Source organism: Penicillium digitatum, chromosome 1, assembly GCF_016767815.1.
Source record: "Penicillium digitatum chromosome 1, complete sequence".
Taxonomy (NCBI): Eukaryota; Fungi; Ascomycota; class Eurotiomycetes; order Eurotiales; family Aspergillaceae; genus Penicillium; species Penicillium digitatum.
In genome coordinates, this window is record NC_089384.1 from 4,985,732 (window position 1) to 5,010,134 (window position 24,403).

The 24,403-nt window shown below is 47.7% G+C and overlaps 7 protein-coding genes across 7 annotated transcripts; 4 read left to right on the top strand and 3 right to left on the bottom strand.

The window, feature by feature from the left end:
* Window positions 1–317: 317 nt before the first annotated feature.
* Window positions 318–1,921, bottom strand: Pdw03_4048 (DNA binding HTH domain, Psq-type; the record flags this gene model as incomplete). The annotated part of the gene is made up of 3 exons (XM_014676064.1): window positions 318–1,458; window positions 1,513–1,534; window positions 1,588–1,921. The coding sequence occupies 3 exons, from the start codon at window positions 1,919–1,921 to the stop codon at window positions 318–320; spliced, it is 1,497 nt and encodes a 498-aa protein (XP_014531550.1).
* Window positions 1,922–7,204: 5,283 nt separating this feature from the next.
* Window positions 7,205–8,715, bottom strand: Pdw03_4049 (Small GTP-binding protein domain; the record flags this gene model as incomplete). Its single annotated transcript, XM_014676063.1, has 9 exons — window positions 7,205–7,224; window positions 7,282–7,402; window positions 7,448–7,804; window positions 7,854–8,191; window positions 8,238–8,308; window positions 8,355–8,391; window positions 8,441–8,515; window positions 8,568–8,631; window positions 8,695–8,715. 9 exons carry the CDS (start codon window positions 8,713–8,715, stop codon window positions 7,205–7,207), a joined length of 1,104 nt encoding a protein of 367 aa, XP_014531549.1.
* A 476-nt stretch (window positions 8,716–9,191) lies between these two features.
* On the top strand, window positions 9,192–9,982 carry Pdw03_4050 (Cysteine dioxygenase Cdo1, putative; the record flags this gene model as incomplete). The annotated part of the gene is made up of 4 exons (XM_014676062.1): window positions 9,192–9,440; window positions 9,489–9,560; window positions 9,609–9,804; window positions 9,852–9,982. The coding sequence occupies 4 exons, from the start codon at window positions 9,192–9,194 to the stop codon at window positions 9,980–9,982; spliced, it is 648 nt and encodes a 215-aa protein (XP_014531548.1).
* Window positions 9,983–10,327: 345 nt separating this feature from the next.
* Window positions 10,328–12,410, bottom strand: Pdw03_4051 (Phenylalanyl-tRNA synthetase, beta subunit; the record flags this gene model as incomplete). The annotated part of the gene is made up of 7 exons (XM_014676061.2): window positions 10,328–10,491; window positions 10,538–11,840; window positions 11,896–12,019; window positions 12,076–12,152; window positions 12,203–12,222; window positions 12,271–12,311; window positions 12,358–12,410. 7 exons carry the CDS (start codon window positions 12,408–12,410, stop codon window positions 10,328–10,330), a joined length of 1,782 nt encoding a protein of 593 aa, XP_014531547.2.
* A 641-nt stretch (window positions 12,411–13,051) lies between these two features.
* On the top strand, window positions 13,052–15,291 carry Pdw03_4052 (Protein phosphatase 2a 65kd regulatory sububit; the record flags this gene model as incomplete). The annotated part of the gene is made up of 9 exons (XM_014676060.1): window positions 13,052–13,114; window positions 13,165–13,270; window positions 13,318–13,469; window positions 13,517–14,008; window positions 14,061–14,175; window positions 14,231–14,375; window positions 14,424–14,524; window positions 14,575–14,912; window positions 14,956–15,291. 9 exons carry the CDS (start codon window positions 13,052–13,054, stop codon window positions 15,289–15,291), a joined length of 1,848 nt encoding a protein of 615 aa, XP_014531546.1.
* A 461-nt stretch (window positions 15,292–15,752) lies between these two features.
* Pdw03_4053 (Flavoprotein transmembrane component) lies at window positions 15,753–16,597 on the top strand (the record flags this gene model as incomplete). The annotated part of the gene is made up of 2 exons (XM_014676059.2): window positions 15,753–16,005; window positions 16,056–16,597. 2 exons carry the CDS (start codon window positions 15,753–15,755, stop codon window positions 16,595–16,597), a joined length of 795 nt encoding a protein of 264 aa, XP_014531545.2.
* A 2,611-nt stretch (window positions 16,598–19,208) lies between these two features.
* Pdw03_4054 (fungal-specific transcription factor domain-containing protein) lies at window positions 19,209–19,835 on the top strand (the record flags this gene model as incomplete). Its single annotated transcript, XM_066100652.1, has 2 exons — window positions 19,209–19,309; window positions 19,370–19,835. 2 exons carry the CDS (start codon window positions 19,209–19,211, stop codon window positions 19,833–19,835), a joined length of 567 nt encoding a protein of 188 aa, XP_065956052.1.
* Between the last annotated feature and the right edge of the window lie 4,568 nt (window positions 19,836–24,403).

The window sequence follows — 24,403 nt, forward strand, 5'->3', positions numbered from 1 at the left end:
TTTGTATGGTTGCCCATAATTATATCTCATTGCCAATGCTGGCTGAAGAGATAGGAATTGGATGTAAAGAAACATTGAAAGTTCGTACAAATGAGACCCCCCAAAAAGGAACAGAATAGCAAATAAACCACCGAAGGTAAGGAAAGGAAGAAGAGAAGGGGGAATCACAAATCATAAATCAGAGTTAAGCAGATGATGTTGGGAAAGGGGAGGGAATGTCTCAAGACACAAGAATCAGCGATGCAAAAACAAGGTGTGGGGAAACAAATGAAAAAAAAAAGAAGGGAAGATAGGCAAAAAGCAACTTGCTCAGGGACTCATCCCAAATTGTGGATGCTGCTCTTCTTCTTCACACGTGGAATGGGAGCATCCTCATGCTCATCAATGCGCGGTAAGCCACCCAGCAGAACCCCAGCCTGGCTCTTAGCAATCTCAAGTCTTTCAATTAGCTTCCCGATGGTCAGGTACTCCTGTGCGGCTAGACCAGCAGGCTGTTGGTCGAGGTAATTGATGACGATTTCCAGGGCGCGACGCGCATCATCCTGAGTTGGTGATCCCGGAGAGCTGATGGGCGAGATGATACTTGACTTGGAGGGCGGCGGCATGGAATTTGTCGTGATCTCTGGAATACTTCGATTACGCTTGATGACGTTTGTCTGGTGGATCGGGAACAGGGCGACCTTGGAGTTGTCCATTTCCAGTGGGGATTGCAGGGTAGAGACCGAAAGCGATTGCTGGAGTTCGCGCTTTTGGCGATGCGGGTCCGTGATTTCGTCGGCCGATAGAAGGCTTAGATTGATGGAGACGAGAGGGGCGGTCTGGCTGCGCGGCCGGTTGGTGTTGCTGTTGGCGGCCGGGAGACGGGATTGGCTTGTGGGTGTGAAAGGGCTGTCGGAGACCAAAGTGGAGGTTGGACTGACCATCCCCATCGAAGAAGTGTCGATTGAGGTTATACTCTTGGAATACTCGTGTTGGTATCCCCCTGTCAGATCCGGTAGTTCAGTCAGGTCTCGTTTAATTCCTTGGCTCGTTGGAGACAATGGGGATCCGAAGCCATCAATGGGGGATGTGGGCGAGGGTCCGGTGGGACTTTGAAGAGCAAATCCAAAATCTGTGTTGAGGTAGGTCGGACTGTTTGATCCGCTGCGAATATCGGTAGATCCTCTGCGCACCTTTGCCCCGAGGAGATGGTTCTTGTGCTTGAATTTTTCTAGCCAAGCTGTGGTGCAGACTTTTTCCTTGCCTTCAGGGCAGCCGCAGATGCTGGCAAAGAAGAGTGCTTTCTCTTTGATCATCTCATCATTCAGAGTATATCCTTGGCGCTGGTAGTTCCTTGCCCAGTTGGATAGCGCTTTTTCAATATCAGGGACTCTGCCCTTGGCCCGTTTGATGGGAGATCGACTCCCATCTTCGGGGTTTAGGTACTTTTCCTTCTGGCGAAGAACCTTGGAAACAGTGCTAGTCCTTGTTAGATAGAATCGAACCAAAAAAGACCAGAGATTGCCATGATACCTTCTCTCAACTCCAAACAATACTGCATGTCAAAGTCAGCCTAGCCCCTCAACGCAGATGAGAAGATATGCTTACCTCCAATATCAGTCTGCTTGGCAGTCTTGTTTTCCTCATGATATATACACATTCGCCGACGGTCATCGTCGGTAAGTGTTCTGCGTGGTGTAGACCCCCCGGTCGAGGTCTTTCGCACTGGAGGCATAAGAACCAAAGGAGACATCGATGTCGGGGTGGTGGAAACCGGAATCTCAGACGCAGCAAACGGAGAGTGTGTTGTGAGCATGCTGGGCCAAGAGTGCGATGGCATGGGTAGTGGCATGGAGGCATAGGGTGGCGGAACTGACATGCCATATGAGTCCACAGCCATGAGCTGCGATGTGCCGTAGTCGAATCCAGTATATTCGGGCATAGGAGGGGAGTGATGAGGAGAAGCGAATGGGCCTATTTCCACCCATGGCGAATTTGGGAATTCGCTCTCTGGTGCATGATGAGTCTCCGTATCCATGGGTTGCTCCATGGATCATGGATCATGGATCTCAGAAACAATGGATCCAGGGCTTCTCTTTGATGGGAGGTGGGGGGGGGGGGGGGGGGTGATCTTCTTGTCGTGATAGGCTTGATTCGAGAGGAAATCAAAGGAAGAGAGATCAAAAGAGATCCCGGGGAACAAAGAAACAATCTAAGGGTAAGACAATCAAAACTGATACATGTTCCACTGCGTCTGTAAACCTATATCCAATTACCCAGATAAAGAGTAATGTCCCGAAGGTAGCTCTATAAACTACCGGGGAGGTCGAAGGGACGTGTATAAAAGTATACCACATACAAGGGAGAAGAGCCTGCAGGTTAGGCAATGAGGGTTTAAAGGAAAATCAGGGCACTGAAGATCAGAATTGTGCGGATTTGACAGACCAACTATGAATATTGATTGCAACTGGCACGAGAAAGACCACCGGAGAAATCCATGATAGCCTTCCCTCGAAAGTTATCCCGTCAAAGTGGACAGTGATTGGTTAAAATAAAATCAAATGTCTGTCTAAATGAGGAAAAAATTCCCAAAAGATCCAAAATCCCTTCCCCCCCCCCCAAATGAATTTTAAGAACAAGTGAATTTTGATTGCGCAATATCAAAATGATCCCAGTAAATAGAGAGGGGAACGGCGTCTGGTTGGTTGGTCGTGAGATATATTGCGCAGGGGTTGCATCTCGTCAGGCCTAATTCGTTTTGCGTATTACACTGTATGTTGTAAACACTGTAAAGGTATGGAAAACGTTCGTTTTTTTTAAAATGGTGTCTTCTTGTTTCTGGGATTTTTGATTTTTGATTTTGATTTTTTGTGATTTTCTTTTTTAATTTGGAAGGTCCCTTTACGTTCTCCCGTTTGACCTTCCAACCAGGGCAGACTCGACGGCAACGAGTCTGTTGTATACTGGCAATAGAACCTTGGAGATTCAAAGGTTTGAAAGTAGCGTCCGATACAAGTTACCGCTATTTCTGTTAGAAAATAGAGAACAGCGTGACACCTGTTTTCGTTGATCGATGCTTGCCAAAATTGTCTTATCCTTCATGATGACCTGTGGACCCTCGCTTTGACAAGAAGGGGTTCTCCTAAGATACTTGAGTCAAAGCAAAGATCATGCGGAGCAGAACGGGATTCGTTTAAAGCGCAGTCCTCGGAGCTTGATTTTCTCAGAGACGGGTAACGGGTCGACAAACCGCTGAACCTAAATCCCGCATGCCATCCATGCACATCGCAGGCGAGACAGGATGATCGGAGTGGATCGAGAAGAGGATAGTGGCAGGCACACTATCAACGTTCATCCCGGGAAAAGAGTCTTTATTGGAGATATCTTCATTTTTGGTCCATAAGCAAACCGTAGAATCAGAGACTCCCTACTCAATGCTTGTGCCCATAGGAGATATTTTGGAGCACGGTGCACGTTGTGGAAGTGAAGAAACCGGGTCCGAGTGATTTTCATCTCCAGTGAGCACAAATCACAAGGCAGACCAGAGGGGCCCGAGAGAGACAGAGATAGAGAGAGAGAGAAAGAGAGAGAGAGAGTGAGTGAGAGAGGAAGTAAGAGAGAGCAAAAATCCCCACAGAACAGATTAGACGAATTGAATAGAGTCCATCCAAGGAACGATTTCCAGATTAAGGTGAGGGTAGGTAGGAAGGCGGATCCCAACCTTGGAGAGTCAGCACAACCGCATCAGTTATCCACGAAGGATAACACGGCTAAAATTGAATAATGGAGCCGTAAGGACGATCTTGGGACCAATTTGCCGTCTCCGTTGCCCTATAATTGATACGACCTCATCCCTCCAGTACAAAGGCCGAACCGGTGGTTGGAGTGTCGTCCTATCAGACGGTGTCAAGGGGGATCTCTTTTGATTATGGAAAGAGGGGAATTTCCCCCATGTCGATGCGAGTTTGGCGCCAAAATCCCTCGTCTTTATTCACTACGACCCACTGCGGTCCCCTCCGGGCCGGGAACCTTGAACACTTCTCTATAGATTGATTGTTGAATACAATTTAGTTGGAAGACCAAGAGTTCGACACAGAGACATAGAGATGGACTTTGATAGTATAGAACAATGGGAGGGGGTTACGGACTCAAGAACGTAGGATACACTTCTACAACAGATCCTGCGCTCTGAGAAGGAACGGGGATCCTCTTTTGCTCTTTTGGACGAGGTCTACTCCATACTTGGACACCCAAATATCTAACAAGACCCCGCTTGTTCAACTCAGCCACGAGGAAGTCGAATGCGCAATCCGTCTGCATTATTACGGTAGACTCGGATTCGTTCTTGAAACCTGCTGGGATGAGATGTGTCTGAACGATAAAAGCATCAAGCAAAAAAAGAAAATCCAAAGGTATGAAAAGAGGTCTGACAAATCATTTCCCACCACCCGTGGACTGGAGAGGGCCTCAATTGGTCCATGTTTGAAAGTCCACTCCGTTCTTGATTTGGTCGTAATCCCTGTCATGATGCCTGCTGCCCGTGGAGTCTTTTTTTTTTTAAAGCGTTGCTCCAGTGAAATCCAGAGAAACAAAAGAAGTGTACTCCGTACGACACAGTTTCAACCCTGGTGAAATTTTAGTCGTTTTTAATCAACCGGGAATTGCGCTTGCAAGTGAATAATGGGGGAATGGGGGTTTAGGGGTAATGCCGGCAGGCTGACGCCACAGGATCTTTTTAGGACAAGGATACCTTTTTCCCGGTTTCCAGTAACGCAGAGAAGAGGTAGGAACAAATCTAGACCGGTCAATGTTGCAATTACCTTGGTAAATTTGCTTCTTTCAATTTGGCCGTCATCCTTGGCGGTCCGTTTCATGGAGAAATTTCCTGTTACGCTCGGGGTACACAACGGTAGGGTGACAAGGGTTGGCGTTACTCGAGTCAGGTACCAACCGACATGTTACAATTTTGATTCTGCCCGAGGAATCTCCGGAAAGTTGAATTGTGCACAACTAGTAGGGTTGTCTCGAGGCAATTACTGTAGTTGGGGGAGGGTGAGTGTGGCGTAGATGAACACTACTCCCGTTGTTAGGAATGTCAGTAAAACCAACTATCTAGGTACTATACAACTCCGTTAAAAAAAAAAATTTACTACTCCGTAAAAGGAATCAGAGTTCATAAGAGTGCTTCGCTATCCTGGGGAAGAGTAGGGCTCATGCAATGCAATGCGACGGGGATGACGGATCGATCCTCCACGAGAGCAAAGCTGTCCCTACGTTCGAGGGATGCGGGCGATCGGTGCCCTAACAGTCACCTGATGAAGAGGTTACCAAGTACTTCGTATCTACGGAGTACTCCGTACACACCAGGTATATTTTATACGGACAAGAAAGTGATATACATACCTCACCGATCTTGCATCTGAGAACGGACCAGATCGTGAACAGCCCCCCTCTTCCCTTCCCCTTCTCGTTTTCACTAAATCGGCTGATTTGCGGATTCTCCACCTACCTAACTAGAGCTGTTTTTTTTTTTTTTTTGGTCTCCGCATAGGTTCATGAGAGCTACTCAGTAGCGTGGCTTACTCAGACTATAAATACTCCCTGAGCAAACAATTTGACTGATAATCCTAACTAGGTTTGTACGGAGCATTGGATGGGAATTGATCAGATAAACGTTCGCAATTCGACCAAGATCTCTCTCATTCACCGCTTGTTGTTCAAATCATCTGTACCTTACCTGGCTTTCTTTTTTTTGCTTTTTTCGGTTTGGTTGAAATTTTCTGTTAGTTGGCATGTCAATCCTACGCAGATCTATCCTTTTTTTTTTCTCTCTCTCTCAAATTTTGGAAAGTAGTTGCATGCCAGAAACCAAGAGATTAGAAGCTACGAGATTGGGACAAACGTGCTGGTCAGTTGACAGATCCAATTTGATCTTCCCCCCTAATCATCCGCTAGGTCATATACTTCCATGAACCTACCGGAGGCTAGACTGATGAAGCCGGGTTTCTTAAACCGGTATTGGTTCCACGCTGACAATCCGAAGCGCAATCATGGCTTTTCAATATACGCGACCCCGTTTTGATCACCGTTAAGCTATTGACAGTAGGTCAAAGCGTTAGGTCGAGGCCCTTCTCGATACCCGGGGTATGGTGTATACGGAGGTATGCACAGCATAGTTGCCTTTCCGGCTCTTCCGTCGAAGCTATCAAGTTCGTTTTCTCCCCCTAGAAGCTTTCGAGCTGACAACTAGAAATACCATGATCGGCATGAGCAAACAGAGAGTTCTAGACCTTTTGTGGCCTGACTCGTCAGCCTCGAAAGTTTAAAAAGATTGGGGGAGAAAAAGCAATGCGAACACAGAAATCAAGCGACGGGCGAGAGTCCTATTAACATTAGAATTCCCGACCAGGATGCTGTGCAGGACGGAAGTGAGGGCAAGGGAAACATGCAAATCGGAATATCATCGAAACAATTGTCGATGCAAGGCGTCCTCGGATCGGTACACAGGGTCTGGTCTATGTTATACGGAGTTGCATGTACAGGGCGATAAGAAATCGCCTGATGCTGCATCCATTTTTCAAGTACTGAACTTGATACGAATTGACCAGGGGAGCTGATTGGTCTGATTTGAATACCCTTTTGGATTGCAAAGGCAGTAGCCGTTTTCTAGGTTGGAGTGATATGGACCCAAGTACGAGCGGACCGTTTAAAATGGCTTTTTTTATTTCGCAGGCGATGTAGGAATGCCATTAAATTTTTGAACTTTTGCGTTGATGGACAAATAACCTCATGTAAAAAAAAAAAAGAAAAAAAAAGAAAAGGTAATCATAACAATGTGGGCTGGTCACTTCAAGGGCCACAAACTACCGAAGGTGCCAAGAATATCAGAAAAACATGGCGTTTTGCCTCGTGTGTGCCCCTGGGCTTGTGCAACCCCCGAAGCCTAACTCGAGTTCATGTAATCAAGTCAGGGCTATACCTTGAGATGCACCAAAAATCAGCGCTGTGCTGATTTCGATACCAAAAAGGTAGAGGATTTTCCCTCTAATTATGATGTTGCCATGAGCGAGTCTATCCACGCTCGGATCCGGTGACGTCTTGTGGATGTCCCTGAAACCGCCTGTCAGATCGTGGAGGCGCAAAGACAGGCTGGCACAGACCACCCCGGCGCTTGGATCATCTCGCCGCTTCGGGCTATGAGGGTCAAGGAGTTAGCATAGATCCTTTACCGCTTGATAATCGACACTGTAGCTAGTCAGCTTTGAAATTCTTGTTTCCTTTTCCTTAGTGTGGTAGAATTACCGATATCTTCATCACTAAGCTCATGCGAAAGACCGACTCGTTGCGGTTGGTGTTTCACTGAGCGACCATACACAATGGCGTGCTTAAAATCGTCCTTGATTGTACGGTGAATCGCGTCACACTGGTTTGTTAGTATAATTCTTCGAAAGACGAGGGCGATGCTTACGAAGTTTTCGACTGTGCATGCGTACGAACGAAGCACGACAGGAGCGGAATAGTCGGGTGCTCTGCCCTTGGGTTTCGTGTAGATTCTGCGCAGCTTGAGCTTCTCCCACATCATCTCCATCAGCTCGTCGACATTCCATCCGTGCTCCGAGCTAATCGGGCAGGCGTCTGGAATCCGGTACAGCAAGTCCAGCTCCTCGATGGAGATGGCATCGATTTTGTTCAGTGCATAAATAACCGGGATGTAGCTGCGGCTCTTGGCTTCCAGGACATCAATCAGGTCGTCAATAGTCGCGTCGCATCGGATAGAGATATCAGCCGACGAAATCTTATACTCGCTCATTACAGCTTTGATTTCCTGGGATCTGTTAGTACTAATCAAAGACGAGATGAGGAATCAATCTTACGTCGTTGTCGATGTGAGTCAATGGCTGGGTGCTCGTGATGGCAATACCACCCTTATCCTTCTTCCTGAACACAATGTTGGGGGGCTTCTTATTAATACGGATGCCAAAGCCCTCCAACTCGTTCTCGATTACTCGCTTGTCAACCAACGGCTTGTTCACATCAAGGACGATGAAAATGAGGTTGCAGGTCTTGGCGACTGCAATAACCTGTCGACCACGACCTTTTCCGTCTTTGGCACCTTCAATAATACCCGGAAGATCGAGAATCTGAATCTTGGCACCATTGTACAGCACTTGACCGGGAACAGTTGTGAGGGTTGTGAACTCGTAGGCCGCGGCTAGAGGATGTTAGAGAGATCGTTTGTCAATGAGGTCTTGACTAACCTTCTGAGTGTTGGCCAGTCAGTTTATTCATCAGTGTACTCTTGCCGACTGAGGGAAAACCAATGAAGCCACTGCACTTGTAAGCGTATGCGATCGCAATGTTCTCGGGTAACTTACACACTGGCCACACCAGTACGCGCAACATCGAACCCAGCTAATCTCAAGTTAGCACCTAGCAGAGCGTTTAGATCCAAAATACTCACATCCACCACCACCACCGCCTCCAGTCGGGGTCAGAAGTTCACGCTTGAGCTTAGCAAGCTTCGCCTTCAATTGTCCTGCATGTTGTCAGAAGACGTCATCGGTGAGAAGTCGTCGGTGTGCGCGTACCCAAATGATACGAGGTGTTCTTGTTTTTTTGAGTCCGAGCCATCTCGGACTCGATCTCCTTGATCTGTAGAAAAACATTTTTAGTAATTTGTTTGGTGCTATCCTCAAAAATCTTGACCACACCTACCTTTTCAATAGTGGTCGACATTTTCGCGAATGGACCCAGCAATTAAAAAACCAATAGAGCGAACGACTGGAAGTCAATGTTATCACGGGACGTAATTTGTGTCCCTCGCTAAGAACCAGCGGGTCGAGCGACAACTTTGTAGGAGAAATGGACTTGCGGCGACAATCTTTGAGTTGTGGCACCGCAGTTTTTAGTCAGGGCGGGGTGTGCGCCTAAGGCGACGAGGGCAGTTATATTACTGACGGCCTGAGGCATGCATTCTTATCGCTATCGACGCCGAATTGCAACAAAACAAATTGGGCAACTACATACTCGTGGATGTTGAATTACTCTGCCTGGTCTCGAAGTTAACAATAAAAACCCTTATCACATGCGAACTCATATCCTAGTACTCCGTGCAAATTTCCGTTGTGGTGGATACTAATTCGGTTTCGCCATTCGACCAACTACATACCTAGACTTTGTCTCAAACACGCCCAGCACAACGTTCATTCATCATGCCATTCCTCAACGGGTCCGAATGGACCGCCCAGAAACGCGTGTTTGAGAAGCTTGTGGGGGACCTTAGTTCTGTACTAGGCCCAAGTTCGGGTCTGGATTCTAGCGATGTCGATCCCATGGAGATACAACTGTTGATGGAGAAGTACGTCTCGAATTCGGATGAATGGGCTTCATATGCGTTGGGCGATGCGAGTAGGACATACACAAGGAATCTGATTGATGAAGGAAATGGCAAGAGTAATTTGGTATGGAATTTATCACCCCCTTGACAACTAATTGACTTACTCGTTCAGTTGATTCTTGTATGGAGCCCTGGGAAAGGGAGTACAATTCATGACCATGCCAACGCACACTGCGTGATGAAGGTACGTCGTCCTTGACTCGGTAGATCTATAGAGGCTCATCTGGGTTAGGTCCTAAAAGGAAAACTGCAAGAAGATCTGTACTCATGGCCCGACCAAGAGCAGATCGAGAACGGTCAAAGTTCACCACCACAGCTCACCAAGCAAACAACCTACGGTGAAAACCAGGTCACCTATATGTCTGACAAGCTTGGTCTGCATCGGATATCCAATCCAGACCAGGAAAACTTTGCTGTCTCACTCCATCGTACGTTATCTCTTATGAAATGAATAGAGCCAAGGTTAATTTTTCAGTTTATACACCACCCAACGCCGCAACCCATGGATTTGGAATTTACGATGAACGAACTGGCAAGGCCAGGCACATCAAGCAGGCCAACTACTATTCGTTTCGCGGTCAACGGCTCGATGATGGACAGAAGTAGTTTTGCCGATACCCTATGTCATTAGCGCTCCACTGTGGGGGCGTTCACCTCATACGCTACCTATTTCTGCCAGGCTTACTGCCGTAGGGCTTGGACTCTATCATGGTAGCTTAACCTGTTCCTCTTGGATACCCCCGTCCTGTACTTTATGTTCAACTACATATTCTTTCCGGTCGACTTATACTCCACATTGAAAGGCGTCCTGTCCTGTGCGGTTATTGGCAACGGGCAAGCTCCTTTCTGACATACTATTTGCTGGGAGATCTTCTTGGAATTATGTGCTTTTTTGATTTTGGTCATAACTCTAATCAGAAGAACAGTCACTCATCTGTAGGCCTGATTGCTCTACATGAATGCCTCGACATTGAGCTCCAAAGTACTGACTGGGTACTTCAACTCGTACTTCTCGAGCACAGTGGGGTGCAGAATACCGAAGGAGCCAATGACCTGGTCTTTGCCGCCAATAATGACGTGGATGGAAGCAGCGTGACCGGGGAAGTAGGTAGGATCTAAATTGTTAGCAAAGATTTTAGTCAGGTTCGAAGGGGTACACACCATCTAGTTCCTTTATGTAGTACGAGTCACTCGTGGGGGTTTCGCCCTCGGCGAGGAAGTTGGTTTTAAGCATGGCCATGATACGATCAAGAAGACCGTGGACAACCTCGAATCCACTAGTCTTACCGTAAAAGGCAGCAGCGAAGTGTCTCTCGTTGCGGCTCTTGCGCTCCAATGACAAATCTTTGAAGGCAACATCGCTGACCTCGAAGATCTTCATGGGAACAGAGTGGTGCTTGTTCTCACGGATGGTCTTGAGCAAACCCGGGAGCAAGCTGGTACGGACAACCTGGAACTCAAGGGTCTTGGGATTGGCCAGCTTGACAGCGGTATTTCCGTCATCCTTGCGGTTCAACCAGCCAAAGTTCTCATCATGCGAGCACAGAATCAACGGCAACACCTCTGACCAACCGGCCATGGCAGTCTCCACACGAACAATGTCCGAAAGCTTGTTGATAGGGAGAGGTTGAGCGACTGTACCGGAGATATCAGGGAATGCACGGGGCAGCGAGTTGAAGCCGTAGGCAATAGCCACATCCTCCATGATGTCACACTGGTGGAGAATATCAGCACGGGTTGGGGGGATCTCCACATTGATGATGTCTGGCGAAGTGGTCGAAGGCTTCGCGCGGAAGGCCATCTTTGTAAGAAGAGTACAGATCTCGGCGGGGCTGAGGCTCAAGCCACAGCACTGGTTAATGTACGAGACTTCAGCTTGAGCAGTGCGGGGAGCAATGTCGGGGGTGACGCGAGTCTCCTTGTTGTGCTCAGACACAATCTGGACAGGCTCAATGGTGAATGGCTCCAAGGTATATTGGGAGAACATGGTGACCATCATCTTGTTGACAATGTCCAGCTTTGTCTTGTCGAGAGCTGTGATCTCAATCAAAACATTGGTAGTGTTCAGGCTGATCTTCGAATGATCACCGTTGATAATGGGGGGCAGAGAGCAAACAGTCCGGTTGGAGTCGTAGATGACTGGATAGACCGGAGAGTCACGGATGATGTGCAGGTACTTGCCCAACTGTTGGTGCTTCTCGTAGAAGTTCATCAACTCCTCGCCATCCATCTCCTGGGTCTGGTTCAATGGGGTGAACTTGATGTCCTTGGGAGGGAGAGCCTCATAGGTGAAGGGACCCTTCACAGTGTCCAAATCGTGGGTACCGATTGATACTAGAGTTCGTTGGCGGGCCAAGTTCTGGTGGAGCTTGTCTTGGAGAGCAATGAAGGATGCATAACGAGCCTGATCAAACTTGATGTTCCGTAGAATAGCACCAGCCACGTAGGGTCTGATTTTCGTGGTCTATTGTTGTTAGCGGCGCCCCTCCACCTGAGCAAGTAGGTATTGAAGCACTGACATCTTCCTTGACAATAATCCGCTCCATCTGTGTTGGCTGAGTCAACTTGTACTCGGGCAGGGGGTTCCGGCCCAAGAAGATGTTCAGCATGAGCGCAATGCCCTCGAAGCACAGCAAGTCATATCTAATCTGTTCTTAGTTTGGGTTCTTCCATCTCCTCTGTTCACATTTCACGCGTACCGATTGGCGGGGATCTCGATCTTGAGTTGCGGAGGCTCTTGCTTTCCATCAACGATAGGGCGGTCCGAATTTGTAGTCTGAAACTATCAGCATTGGCTATGATGGGGTTTTGGATAATACATTGTACATCTTCGTCAAGCTCAATTCCTATTCAAAAGTCAGTCATGCCCCGCAAGGATTTCCCAGCCAACCCACCGAATTCGAAGCACAGCTCATCAAACTCCTCTGTAGTATACCTGCAGAAAGGTCAGTTTGGTTCAATGATAACATCCAGAGACGTACTCTCGGCCCAACTCTTGGAAAAGAGCGGCCTTGTCGACCGAAATGGTGGGCATGGTGGGAGTTGCGAATTCTGGTTTCAATCAGCAGAATATTCGGTAAACCAGAGCGAAGCCCAAGTAGGCGACTCCGACAAAATGTAGGGAAATTCCGTACAGAAATTCAGTAAGTAGCCCTAGAGTGATCGGTGCACAAAGTCTTGGATGACTCTTGCGCTGGTGGAAATTCTGCCCGCAAGCCACCACCGCCACAGATCCCCCTCTTTTGTGACGATGGTATTGGTATGGTACTTCCCATATACATGGACAAATTTCTACGCACACCGCCGGTATGTAATTTACACCACTAAACACTCAAAGCTCGAGTGCCCTGCTCCGGTTACTGCATCATTGAAGGGGGCATTTTTCTTTTCTCTTGACGAACTTGTATCAAATCTAATTATTTGCTGTTGATCAAGGTACTCTTCAATTGTCGAGGTATGCTTCTGCTGGAGGTGTCCATGCGGCCCAAAACCCCACCCTCACTCTACCACCATCCATCTCCCCTTGTCATCTCGCGAAGTCGGAACTAATCCTTATCAGCCATCACGTTGTTTCCTACACTTCCTCTGCCAAATCGCTGACAGGTCCAACGCCACCCTATTCCCTATTAGGACCGGGACTCGTCGCGTTTCCCTCAATACACACCCAAACTCACAATGGAGGGCCAAAACGAGAACGATGAGCTCTACCCCATCGCCGTGCTCATTGACGAGTTGAAGGTAGGTCTCCCTCCGGCCATGCAGAAAGTATCGAGCTCAACTTTCTTTAGCACGATGATGTCCTTCTCAGACTCAATGCCATTCACCGTCTCTCCACGATCGCGCTTGCACTTGGGCCCGACCGAACCCGGGAGGAGCTCATCCCATTTCTTGATGGTTTGTCCAGACTTTAATCGCCCAGCAATCCCATCTAACAGTGATAGATTCCGTTGAGGACGAGGACGAAGTTTTGACCGCGCTAAGTGAAGAGCTGGGCAATTTTACAGAATATGTTGGGGGCGCTGAATACGGGCACGTGTTGCTCTCCCCACTGGAGAATTTGGCGGCTATTGAGGAGCCGTTGGTGCGGGAGAAGGTATCACACCAGCTGGAAGTTTCTTGAGGCGCACGCTGACGTTTCAGGCCGTTGAATCTCTCAACAAGGTATGCGAGCAGCTCTCGGAGAGTCAAGTTGAGGAGTATTTTGTCCCGCTAGTCCTCCGCTTGTCAAAGGCAGACTGGTTCACCTCGAAGGTCTCTGCAACTGGTCTTTACTCCACACCATACAAGAAGGCTACTCCAGCGCTGCAACAGAGCCTCCGACAGCATTTCGGAGCTTTGGTACATGATGAAACCCCGATGGTGCGGCGACAGGCGGCCAACAATCTGGCCAAGTTTGTCAAAGAAATGCAAAGCCAGGTCGTCATCGATGAAATAATTCCCCTCTTCCAATACTTGGCGAGCGATGATCAGGACAGCGTCCGTCTGCTTACAGTTGACATTCTTATTGCCATTGCAGAGGAAATCCCTAAAGAACAGCAACCTAGCCACGGCGTTTTATTGACATCGCTGCGGAATCTGTTTGAGGATAAGAGCTGGAGGGTCCGATACATGGTTGCCGATCGATATGAGAAGGTATAATGCCTTTCCTAAATTTCCAACTTTTGGCCGAAACTGATGTATGCAGATCGCCAAAGCTGTCCATGAAGAGGTTGTCACCCGTGACATGGTGCCTGCCTTTGTCAAGCTCCTCAAAGATACGGAGGCCGAGGTTCGCACCGCAATTGCTGGCCAAATTCCTGGTATGATGCCCCCGACGATGTAGGTACAGTTGATACCTGACTCACACATTTCCAGGCTTCTGCCATTTGATCGATCGCGACACTCTCCTCAATGAGATCATGACCAGCGTTGAGGATCTTGTCTCTGATCCCTCTCAGCATGTCCGGGCTTCCCTCGGTACTCAGATCAGTGGGCTCGCGCCCATCTTGGGCAAGGAGGAGTAAGTACTCTGCCTGTCTGTTGGCAATTACCTGTGCTGATCGTCCAGGACTATTGCCCACCTACTCCCCATGTTCCTCCAGATGCTCAAGGATGAATTCCCTGACGTCCGACTGCACATCATCTCGAAGCTCGAGCAAGTCAACAAAGGTAAGCGCTCCAGAAATTGTTTTTGATTAATGTCTTCTAACCCGTTATAGTCATTGGTATCCAGCTTCTCTCTCAGTCTCTTCTTCCTGCAATTGTCCAACTGGCCGAGGATAAGCAATGGCGGGTTCGGCTAGCTATCATTGAATATATTCCACTTCTCGCCAGTCAACTTGGAGTCGAGTTCTTTGACGAGCAGCTGAGCGATCTTTGCATGGGCTGGCTCGGAGACACTGTCTTCTCCATCCGAGAGGCTGCCACTGAGAACTTGAAGAAACTGACAGAGGTCTTCGGCGTGGAGTGGTCAAAAGCTTCTATCATTCCCAAGGTGATGGCCATGGGCCAACACCCAAACTATCTTTACCGCATGACGACTTGCTTTGCCGTTTCTGTATGTTTCCCCACTTATCACATCGATCAATGCTAATTATCAGACTCTCACTCCCGTTGTTAACCTCGAAATTATTGAGAATTCTCTCCTCCCTATCCTGGAACGCCTAGTTACTGATGAAATCCCCAACATCCGTTTCAATGTCGCCAAGTCCTACGCCGTTCTCATCGCCACACTGCGTCGTCTTCCGGCTGATAAGACCTTGGTTGAGGTGGAAAAGTCCGAAGAGCCTATTGCGCCGTCACCCCGGAGTCTGGAGTTGATTCAGTCAAGGGTTGTACCCAGCCTAGAAAAGTTGCAGGTGGATGACGATGTGGATGTCCGATACTTTGCTACGACTGCTGGTGGCAATCAGGATGAGATGCAGACCTCTCCTTAAATCATGCACTTGTTCGGCCGATACCCCAACAAGCCATCATCATGTCAGGCTAGAGAATAGCCAAACGTCCTTTTCTTTTGGGCGTTTTTAATGTAGAGGTTTTACATAACGTTTAGCCAGAGGTAGTCAAAATCAAGTGCGCATCTAAAGATCTTTGGTGCATGCAAACCAACCCACAACCCATATAATGTATCTACGATATGGTGCATAGTACGTACATCGTCAAAAGAAGGGCTGGATCTTGACGGGGGGCTAAGACCGATTCATTTGTCAGCAAAAAGCGGCCACGGGGCATCCAGGCACATGCATCCGTGGTTGGATTGCTTATTTTCCACTGACAAGTAGATCAAACAAATTCGTGATACCAATAATACTCCCAACATGATCTTATGAACGCTGCATTGCACCGGTCGGTTGGCTTGTGATTCCACAGAAACCGTTGTTTCAATTTTTCAGTTGCCATGTCGTGGCCGTACCATTTCATCTCCCTCTCCGAATACGAGAAGCTGCATCGCAGGGAGTTACTTGATCTTCGAGGGTATTATGCACAATGGTCAATCGTTTTGGTTATTGTCGCCATTCGAATCTTTCGCATTGCTACGAGATCAACCGCTCAGCGGGATGGCCCGGTTTCTGGAAAGACCCGACGGCGTCTTGTCTGCGGCATATGGCTGATGTGGCTTGTAGGCCTTTCGATATGGAACAGTGGTGATGGTATCAATTCGTCCCCCGGGTGGTTTGAGGTTAACCTGCTAACATGCTAGACTACCTTCATTTGACCAAAGCATTCGGTCAAGTTGGCCTGTCCCAACTGCCATTGCAGGTTCTGATGTCTCCGGCATCTATCTCTCGGCCCGCAACTTCATCTTTACTGTCTCTTCTGACCGATATCCCTCAGCCAGTTTTGACGCCGTACCACCATCTCTTTGGTAGGGTGGTTGTTTCTCTCCTGCTGGCCCATGCCGTTCTGTATTCGCTTTTCTTCGTGCAATCTAGCCATCCTGATTATGGCACATTGTTCTTCAAGCGAGTGCAAGACTTAGACGTTCAATGTGGTCTGGCTGCGATATTCTCGGCGGTGCTGCTCGTTCTCTTCGTGCGGCCTGCTGCCCAGAAGGGACTCCAAACTTGGCTTTTGCAGGGAACCATTCGAGAACGCAGAAAGATGTTTTACTTTGGTCATGTATCTTTGGTGGTACTATTTTGTGTTGCAGCTTATGCTCATGTTCAGCAAGCGCAGAAGTACATACTGCAGACTTTAGCAGCCTCTATGCTAAATTGGGTGTGCTGTTGGGTGGTATGTTAGTGTGTGGTGGAGAAACATATCAAGCCTGATAGTCCTTTCAGAAAAAATGATGCCTTGGTTAGCATTTTAACATTGAACTCTAGGGATATCGTATGTACGTATCTAAGAGTGGGTAGTGGAATCATGAGGTACGGAGAATGTCATCTACACATCTATCTCCATAGATTTCATGAACTGTGTGCTCTTTTGACAAACATGTTCGAGAGCGGGTGGACTTGTTACTTCTCCAAGGCTTTGAAATGTCTCTCTACCAAAAATTATTGCGTGAGATTCTTAGCGTTCTGTAGCACGATGTAGATTGATGTAGTCCAAGCATTTCTAGTGACAAGTAAGTGAATAGATTATGGCGCACTTCCCCTACAGCCGGGCAACACTATACAAGTAGATGGGTCCCTTCAAGAATAGAGGGCCACATAAATTCATTTGCCCCCTGTACGAGAATTGTACCAAATTTTGGCGACATTTCAGAATTTGCTTGGCAACTATGAAGCTAGCAATGGATAGCAAGCCTCAGGCGGGGTCAATGTTGGCTTGAGGGACTGCCCAATGGGACAAGGACGAAGCAACGCTTTCTGATGCCACTCAAAGCAAAAACTGACTATTTTGTGATTGCATCGGTTCATACAATAAGAACCAGATACTCAGCAGCACCCTGCACAGAAATGGACTGGGGTATAGAATGCGTTGTTCGAACAGTAGCATCTGGGGTCAACCTTGAGGTCACGACACGTCATGGTAGACTGTCTCACAAGGTGAGCAGCTCTTTGGATTTTCGCAATATGGTAGGTACCCCCTGGAGGTTGACCTTTTTGGTGACCAATCGTCTAGAGCCATTGTAGCGCAAGTTTGCTTCCTCTCGGGGAGATAGGCGGGAGAAGAGAGCTCGGCCAGTTTCCATGACAATCTCAGGCTCGGATGAATTAAAGAAAGGCGCCATCAATCTGTTACTTTTTCACGATATACAAGTACTCACGTCAAAGAAGAGCCTCCGCTATAGGGTGTGAGGATAGACGGATGGATGCTCGCAATGTTCAGCGTCTGAAAGTTGATGTTTGGGTACTTTGCCCTGATCGCCTGACTGAGACTCACGATCATCGCAGAATGTGGCTCAACTTCGCGAGATCTTTTGATCATCCAAAATTGTTTCGGGCACGTTGTCACATTATTTTCAAACCCTTTAACTGAGAGGGCGTGGGGGAACTCAAAGGCGGCTCATCAAGCTTGATCAGACAAAACACATTCGTACCTATTAGGTAATCTTTGGTGGTCCAGCTACTCGAAGGAGTAAGTTCGGTCGATTTTTGTTCCATTTTGAGCCTAGAGACATTAAGATACCTTCAATCAGCTGGTACACTTGAAAGGTCTTCCCACTAATAGTACGAAGATTTTTCGCACTGCTCCATGTTGTGTACTAGGTTGCACTCATCGGCGATTTGAGAATGGTCATTCAATCAAATAGGGCCTGGGAAGCAAACGCAGCCTCTGGATGCGGTGCATGGTAAGGAGGGGTCACCGTCTCAACTCCCGAAAAGTCCAATTTTCGAAGCAAAGTATCCCATTGAGGGAGTTGAATGTGGGACTCCAAGGACAACCGGAGTCGACACCAACCCACCAAGCTGGAAGTCCGCTCATCGGTAATCCGATGCGAACAGCGTCTTTACTAATCACTTCAAATTCTAAAAAGCGGCCTCCGAGTCGAAGCATCTGCCTCACATTGGTTACCATTTCCTCTAACTCGTCGGTGGCGTGCAGCACGTTGGCGGCAAATAACCAAATCGTAAGAGCTCGGTTCAAAGCCCTGGGTTGCCGGCAATCTCTCCATGTCGAAGAGTTTGAATTGAATGTGATTCGCAACCTTTTCGAATCTCTTTACCGCAGCTTCGAAAAAAACGCGCTCGAGATACCTGTAGAGGTGTATAGGGAGAACGCATTTCAGATACGAGGGAGAACAACTCGAGTTGTACCACTAGTACCAGCACCTGCTGTACAGGAAGTCAACAAGTCATCCTCACTGCTGGATCTAGTTCCTTTGTTCGGGAACAGGGCCTGCTAAATATACCTAAAACGGAGAGGAATTCAAAGTTGGTGCGATAGCAGGGTCGTGGTGGCGACATCAGAAGAGTCCTTATTCAATTTTCCCGGTAGGAGGTTTTCAACATCTTGATTTCAAATTGCATATTTACAAGATTACAACTTCAGCTTCTGTATAGTACAAGTGCCTTCGAAGGTAATCAAAATTACTTTGGATGGTAGTAGTTCTCGTGTGGGGCTCAGGGCTGTACTCTCTGTAAGAAACAACACAAGCTCCACTGCCAGGTGCCTGGAAAATTCCCATGTGTTACGAGTGTGGCTTGGCAGTATTACGGTAATGTATCGTAAGATCGGCCAACGTAGTGGAGATCATTTCTGGGCGCAGAGGTCCACGGATGCCATGTCTGTAGGTAACGTCATTTTTTTTTGTCCTATTTCGGCGGTGCCTGTTCGGATTTGAATTTTCTCCTCTGGGGACCTAGTGTACTGTATATAGATCACCTGATCACCTTACACATACCTGCTTTGAAGTTCCTCCTTTCCCCTACGAGACTTTGTTTCCACTTGAGCATTCTAAGGAATGACAGATCAGCGAAGTCCCAAAGAAGCCGGCATGGACCCTTCGGCCAGTCGATGTCGCGCAAAACTCCAGCTCTCCTGCAAGTTATGTAGACGTCGGAAGTGGGTGCACACCAATGCCAATCCTCTCGCATACCCTGTCCTTCCGGCTCATTAAACTAGGCTTAATTGCAATCGCGAATATCCCTGCGGCACATGCTCGAAACGTGGGCTAGACAAGTTGTGCACTTGCCCTCCAGATCCGATGCAACCGTTGAGGCTGGATCCTTCGTCGTCAAATATGCAGGCTAGGAGACAGCAATTGGAAAGCTTGGTGGTCACTCTGTTACAGCAGAGCAAGAGCGTCCCGCACGATTCAGCCGTGCCTCTCCATATGACCAGCACACAACACGAAATGGACAATAGGGCGGATAAGATCTCTTCTCAATCGAATCACGGCAGCATAAAATGCAACCATGTTGGGAATTCCAGATATGTCAATGGCAGCCACGGGGTGGCTGTTCTGAATGGCATTGTCGAATTGAAAGATTATTTTGAACAGGAAGGAATGGAACCTGCCCGACCTGTCTTCGATCCAACGTCTTCTGCATCATTTGTCGGCCCGCAGCCACTCTTTGGCTACCCTTAATACATAACCAGAGAGCAGCTCTTGGCATGACTTCCTGATAAGCCCGAGGTGGACCGACTGGTGTCGTTCTATTTCAACTCATTCGATATGTCTCCAGGTAAATGCGCCAAACACCAGATTTTGATTTCAACCCGGCTGACTAAAAGTCACCACATAGCTATTCTTCACAATGTAGAGTTTCCAACAGAAGCAAGCTTGGCCTCTCAGCATGGCCTTTCGAAGGGGTTCTTATTCCAACTCCTTCCAGTATGAACAATTTTGGGAGCGTTCTGCCGATACCTCAATAATCTGGGTAGGGTTATTGTACGCTATCATGTGCTAGGCCGCAAAGTTCCAGAGATTTCGATTTGAATCTGGTCTCCATATCATCCGCAGAGCATGATTCCCAAATGATAGTAGAAGCTTTCCGCGCAAATGTTGTTTAATGTCTGATCCTTGGGAACAACCACGTGGGTGGACCTTGCGTACTCGAAATGTTTTTTCTGTACTTCACTTGCGAGCATTTTAGTTTTAGCCACAAAGATGCACAGCTCGGAATCTGGTTGCTCCTAGGTATCATTGTTCAATTATCTATGGCATAATGGGGTTTCACCGCGGTCCAAAGCATTTGAAAGATCAGAGCATCTCTCCGTTTGCGGGTGAGATGAGACGACGTGTGTGGGCTACAATCATGGAGTTGGACTTGGGAATATCAGCCCAAATGGGTCCTCCACGCTTGATCAGACCATGGCAGGCGGACACCGAGGAGCCTCGGAACTACCTGGATAGTGATTTTAATTAGCGAACTAAAGATCTTCCACCCCCACGGCCAGATACAGAGAATATACTAATGCTTTATCGACTCTCAAAAGCACGCATGATGTCTCCCCTTGGCCTTATTCTGGACGGTATCTCCGACGTTCGAGAATGCACATATACTTACTTCCAAATTTTGAAGATCGACACTAGGCTACACGAGATTCATAACGCCATGACAACTTGTCTTGAATGGACTTCAATAGCCCATTGTATCACGGACTCACCACAAGTCATCTTGCAGAAACTTTTCCTGGAGCTAACGTTTCAAAAAGGCAAAATCCTTCCACATCGAAAATTTCTTGCGCAACGAGGAGATCAATATAGTGATTCACACAGGGCATGTATACATGCGGCGTTGAATATACTGGAATATCAACGCATTCTGGACGAGGAGACGTAGCCTTTCTGTCAGCTGTATCATGAGAGATGGCGTGTCTCGTCACTTGTGAACTACGATTTTCTGCTAGCGGCCAGTGTTCTGTGTTCCTACTTGGAGCAGGAAAGGAAATTGAATCCCGATGGTCTAGCCGAGAATTCAGAAAGAATTCATGCTGCGTTAATACGATCGCACGATATTTGGGCTTACTCGAGCTCGTCTGTAGAGGCTCAAAAAGCGGCACACGTTTTAGAGGTTGTGTTTCGGAGTAGGAAGGGTTTTTTTCCTTCTTCGAATAGTTGCGAAGCCATGTCGGATGATTCACAATTCTATATGACACCTGCTGACCCACTTGACTACCAAAGCGGTAGGTTCTTGTCACTCGTTTCGCGTCTTTTTTCTTTTTAAACTTCCGCTGTCTCTTCAGGCGAAAATTACTGAGATCGCCCTTGTACTGACAAGCTGTTGAGACCATAACGCTGGTCTCAATTCCATCTTCCCTTTCTTTCCAGATGAGGAACCCATGCCCAGAGCCTATTCTAAGGTCAACGGAGTATTTGCCTATCTTCTTTCCTCCGGATCAGTTTGCCATGTGTGGACACATCTGCAACAAATAGTGAGTTTCCCGGTCCCGCTTATCTGTGGATAGACTGGCAGCGCTTTCTCTAGGTCAGCCTTTCTTGCCACAGGAGAATTGGTCACGTCGACAGTGACAGCTTCCCTAGCGGGACGGCTACTCGCAGGTGCGTACTAGGCCCTGGGCCTGCCAAATTGAACACATTGTAGGGAAATGGCCTTATTCAAAACTGCCATCAACACCAACAAGAAGATCTAACAGGAAGATAACACAATCAAATACTCTTTAATCAGCTGTCATCCTCCGTCGCTTGAGTCGACAAGCGCAGAAGATATGCAACGTCAATTCGAGGGCTTTCTCCTGACCAACCAACTGTTAGTAAGGGAAGGATAGTTTGGGTGAAGTCTAATGCAAACATGATGTGCCCATATTGCAAGTACTGCTCAATTATTGTCCAATAAAGCTGCTCTTGATCGCTTGCATTCTTCCTCACAACTTCAAGTCATGTTCCGAGCCCCACAATCCGGGCCGGTGGTCCCAGATCACGGTTCATTTCCTTGAGTATTGACGGCAACCCATTAAGCGTGGGGGTTGAGAGCTTCCTGGATGATAGATGCGGGTGACTGGCATGGAGTAGTCTCCGCGACGGAATGGCTGAAAACTGCATCAGTCAGCACGTCAACAGGTATGAGCTCAATCATTTCCATCAAAATATTCTGTTGTGTGGCCGGAATATCGGAGATCTCATGAGGATTGGATGTAGCAGAGTACTGAAACAGTGAGAGTTCCCCATATAAAAGAAGCTGCCGATCTGCTTTATCCCTAACAGTGGTGGGCATCTCACTCAAGAGCTGACACCCGCTAGGCAGCATATGATGGTTGAGGATTGGCCTGATAGTTATTTGAAGATATGAAAGATATTTACTCTGTCTGATATCTGTTCGTGGAATCATCTTAGGAAAAATGAAAGGGATAAGCTGACGTTTGTCAACCAAGCTTGCATAGCCTCTTACATCTTCCGCATCAATCGGTCTCGCCACAACGGCGATATCGACGGTGCCTTACCCAGAATATGCTCTTGAGGAACTGTCTAAGGCTTGGCTAGCCTCTCCGAAATCTATTCGAATCCCTTTAGGTTTGATCTGCTTGTCGCCGGCAATTCTTCCACGGAACACTAGCGCTCTTCCTCGCAAGAAACAACATCTAGGAGCGCTGATGACTGGGAGCAGAGTTCGGCGGTTTTTTTTTCGCGCTACTGCCTATTCACCCTTTTAGACAACGATAGCATGGAGAGTGGTCTTGTAGGGTCTTGACGACTTCGAAAAATGTAGCACCGGGCTCTCTGTCCAATCGGTCTGCAGGCGAGGGGTGCTATTCTCTCTTTCGGAATCTGAACCGCTTTCTTTTTAAAAAATGTGGTATTCGCTAAGGCCTTTTGAGTGTCCATTTATCTCGAGTATTGACATTTAACAGCGCTTTTCCTTGGAATTTTAGTCGTGACTTGCGCAGACATTCTGCAACCTTGTTCTATAGTTACCGAGCCTTAAATAGCATAGGGCCATGCATGGGCAGCCCCAATTCAAAGGCGACTAGCAACTTTCCTCTTTTCTGAAGCGGTTGAAGAGTCAATCGACCACGTCAAAGGGTAGTGGTGAAGTGGGTGCGTAAAGATTCACCGTAGCGGTAAAACAGCCATAGTACCGGTGTGAACGCAAGAAAAATAATGCTAAAAATGCTATTTCTCCACCCGAGGCCTATTTTTTCATACAAAGGCGTGGCAGCGAGTGCAAGAAAAGCTCCAAAGGGGCTTCGGACAACGAGATTCGCGGCCAAGGCCGACGCCGCTGCTTCAGCCCCAAAGGCGTAGACTTAGGCTGGCTTGACAATGAACAAAGCTCCAATTCCGATCACAAAAGTACCCACGACAGGAGCCATCCAGTGGGCATGATAGTATGCGCTCCATCCGTAGATAAATCATCCTGCGGGAGTGATCGGTGCAAACCATCTCATGAGAATCAATCGCTCTTCAGGTCTGTTAACTGTGCCCCCTCGCTTCTGGTCGAGAAGTTCATCACTGAGAATGGCAAACAGTATTAGACCGAAGATCATTCCTAGTTCGAGATCTAGATAGGCTAGCCCGGTATCTCCGATATTGAAGTGGTACTTTGACGCGAAGAGGGTCAGGAGGGTGGTGAAAAGAAGGAAAATCACACCGAACAGTGTGCCGCTATAAAGAGAGATCAACAGTTCAATGGGTGAGAATATCAAAATCTAGCATCTTCCAGGTGAAGACAACTCTCGCTTATTTTTATATCTGAAAAATCTAAGTGGACAATCCGAGCAATGAGTGCTTAGAATTTGATCAATTTTTGTGACAAGAGGCCCATAACCGCTACTGCAAAGACAGTAGCCACGGGGGGATCAAGTAGAGCATGCTCCGTACTTTGGAGATTCGGACGGTCGGGCTCATTGGATTCACCCTCGGCTTAGTTCATTTGGCTTGGTAACTTGGCTTGAATGCTCATCGAGTGAAGGAGTTGTAGATGACTGTTGATTGCGGAATACTGGTGTGAAAGATGTCTCCTTTCTAGGCATAGATTAACAGCGGCGGAGGTTGATGAACCCATCCTTCTTTTATTGGGACAAGTCACTCGACAAGGCGTTATGGATGTGACAGTTGTTTCATGAAATGTCCTCCTCAACCCCCCATGTGCCTTACAAAGCTATCTTATCCCCGTAAAATATGCTTTGATGATTGAACTTCCTTAATAACTTCACGGTCAAGCTCGACCTGAATTGCATTTACCAGAAATCCAG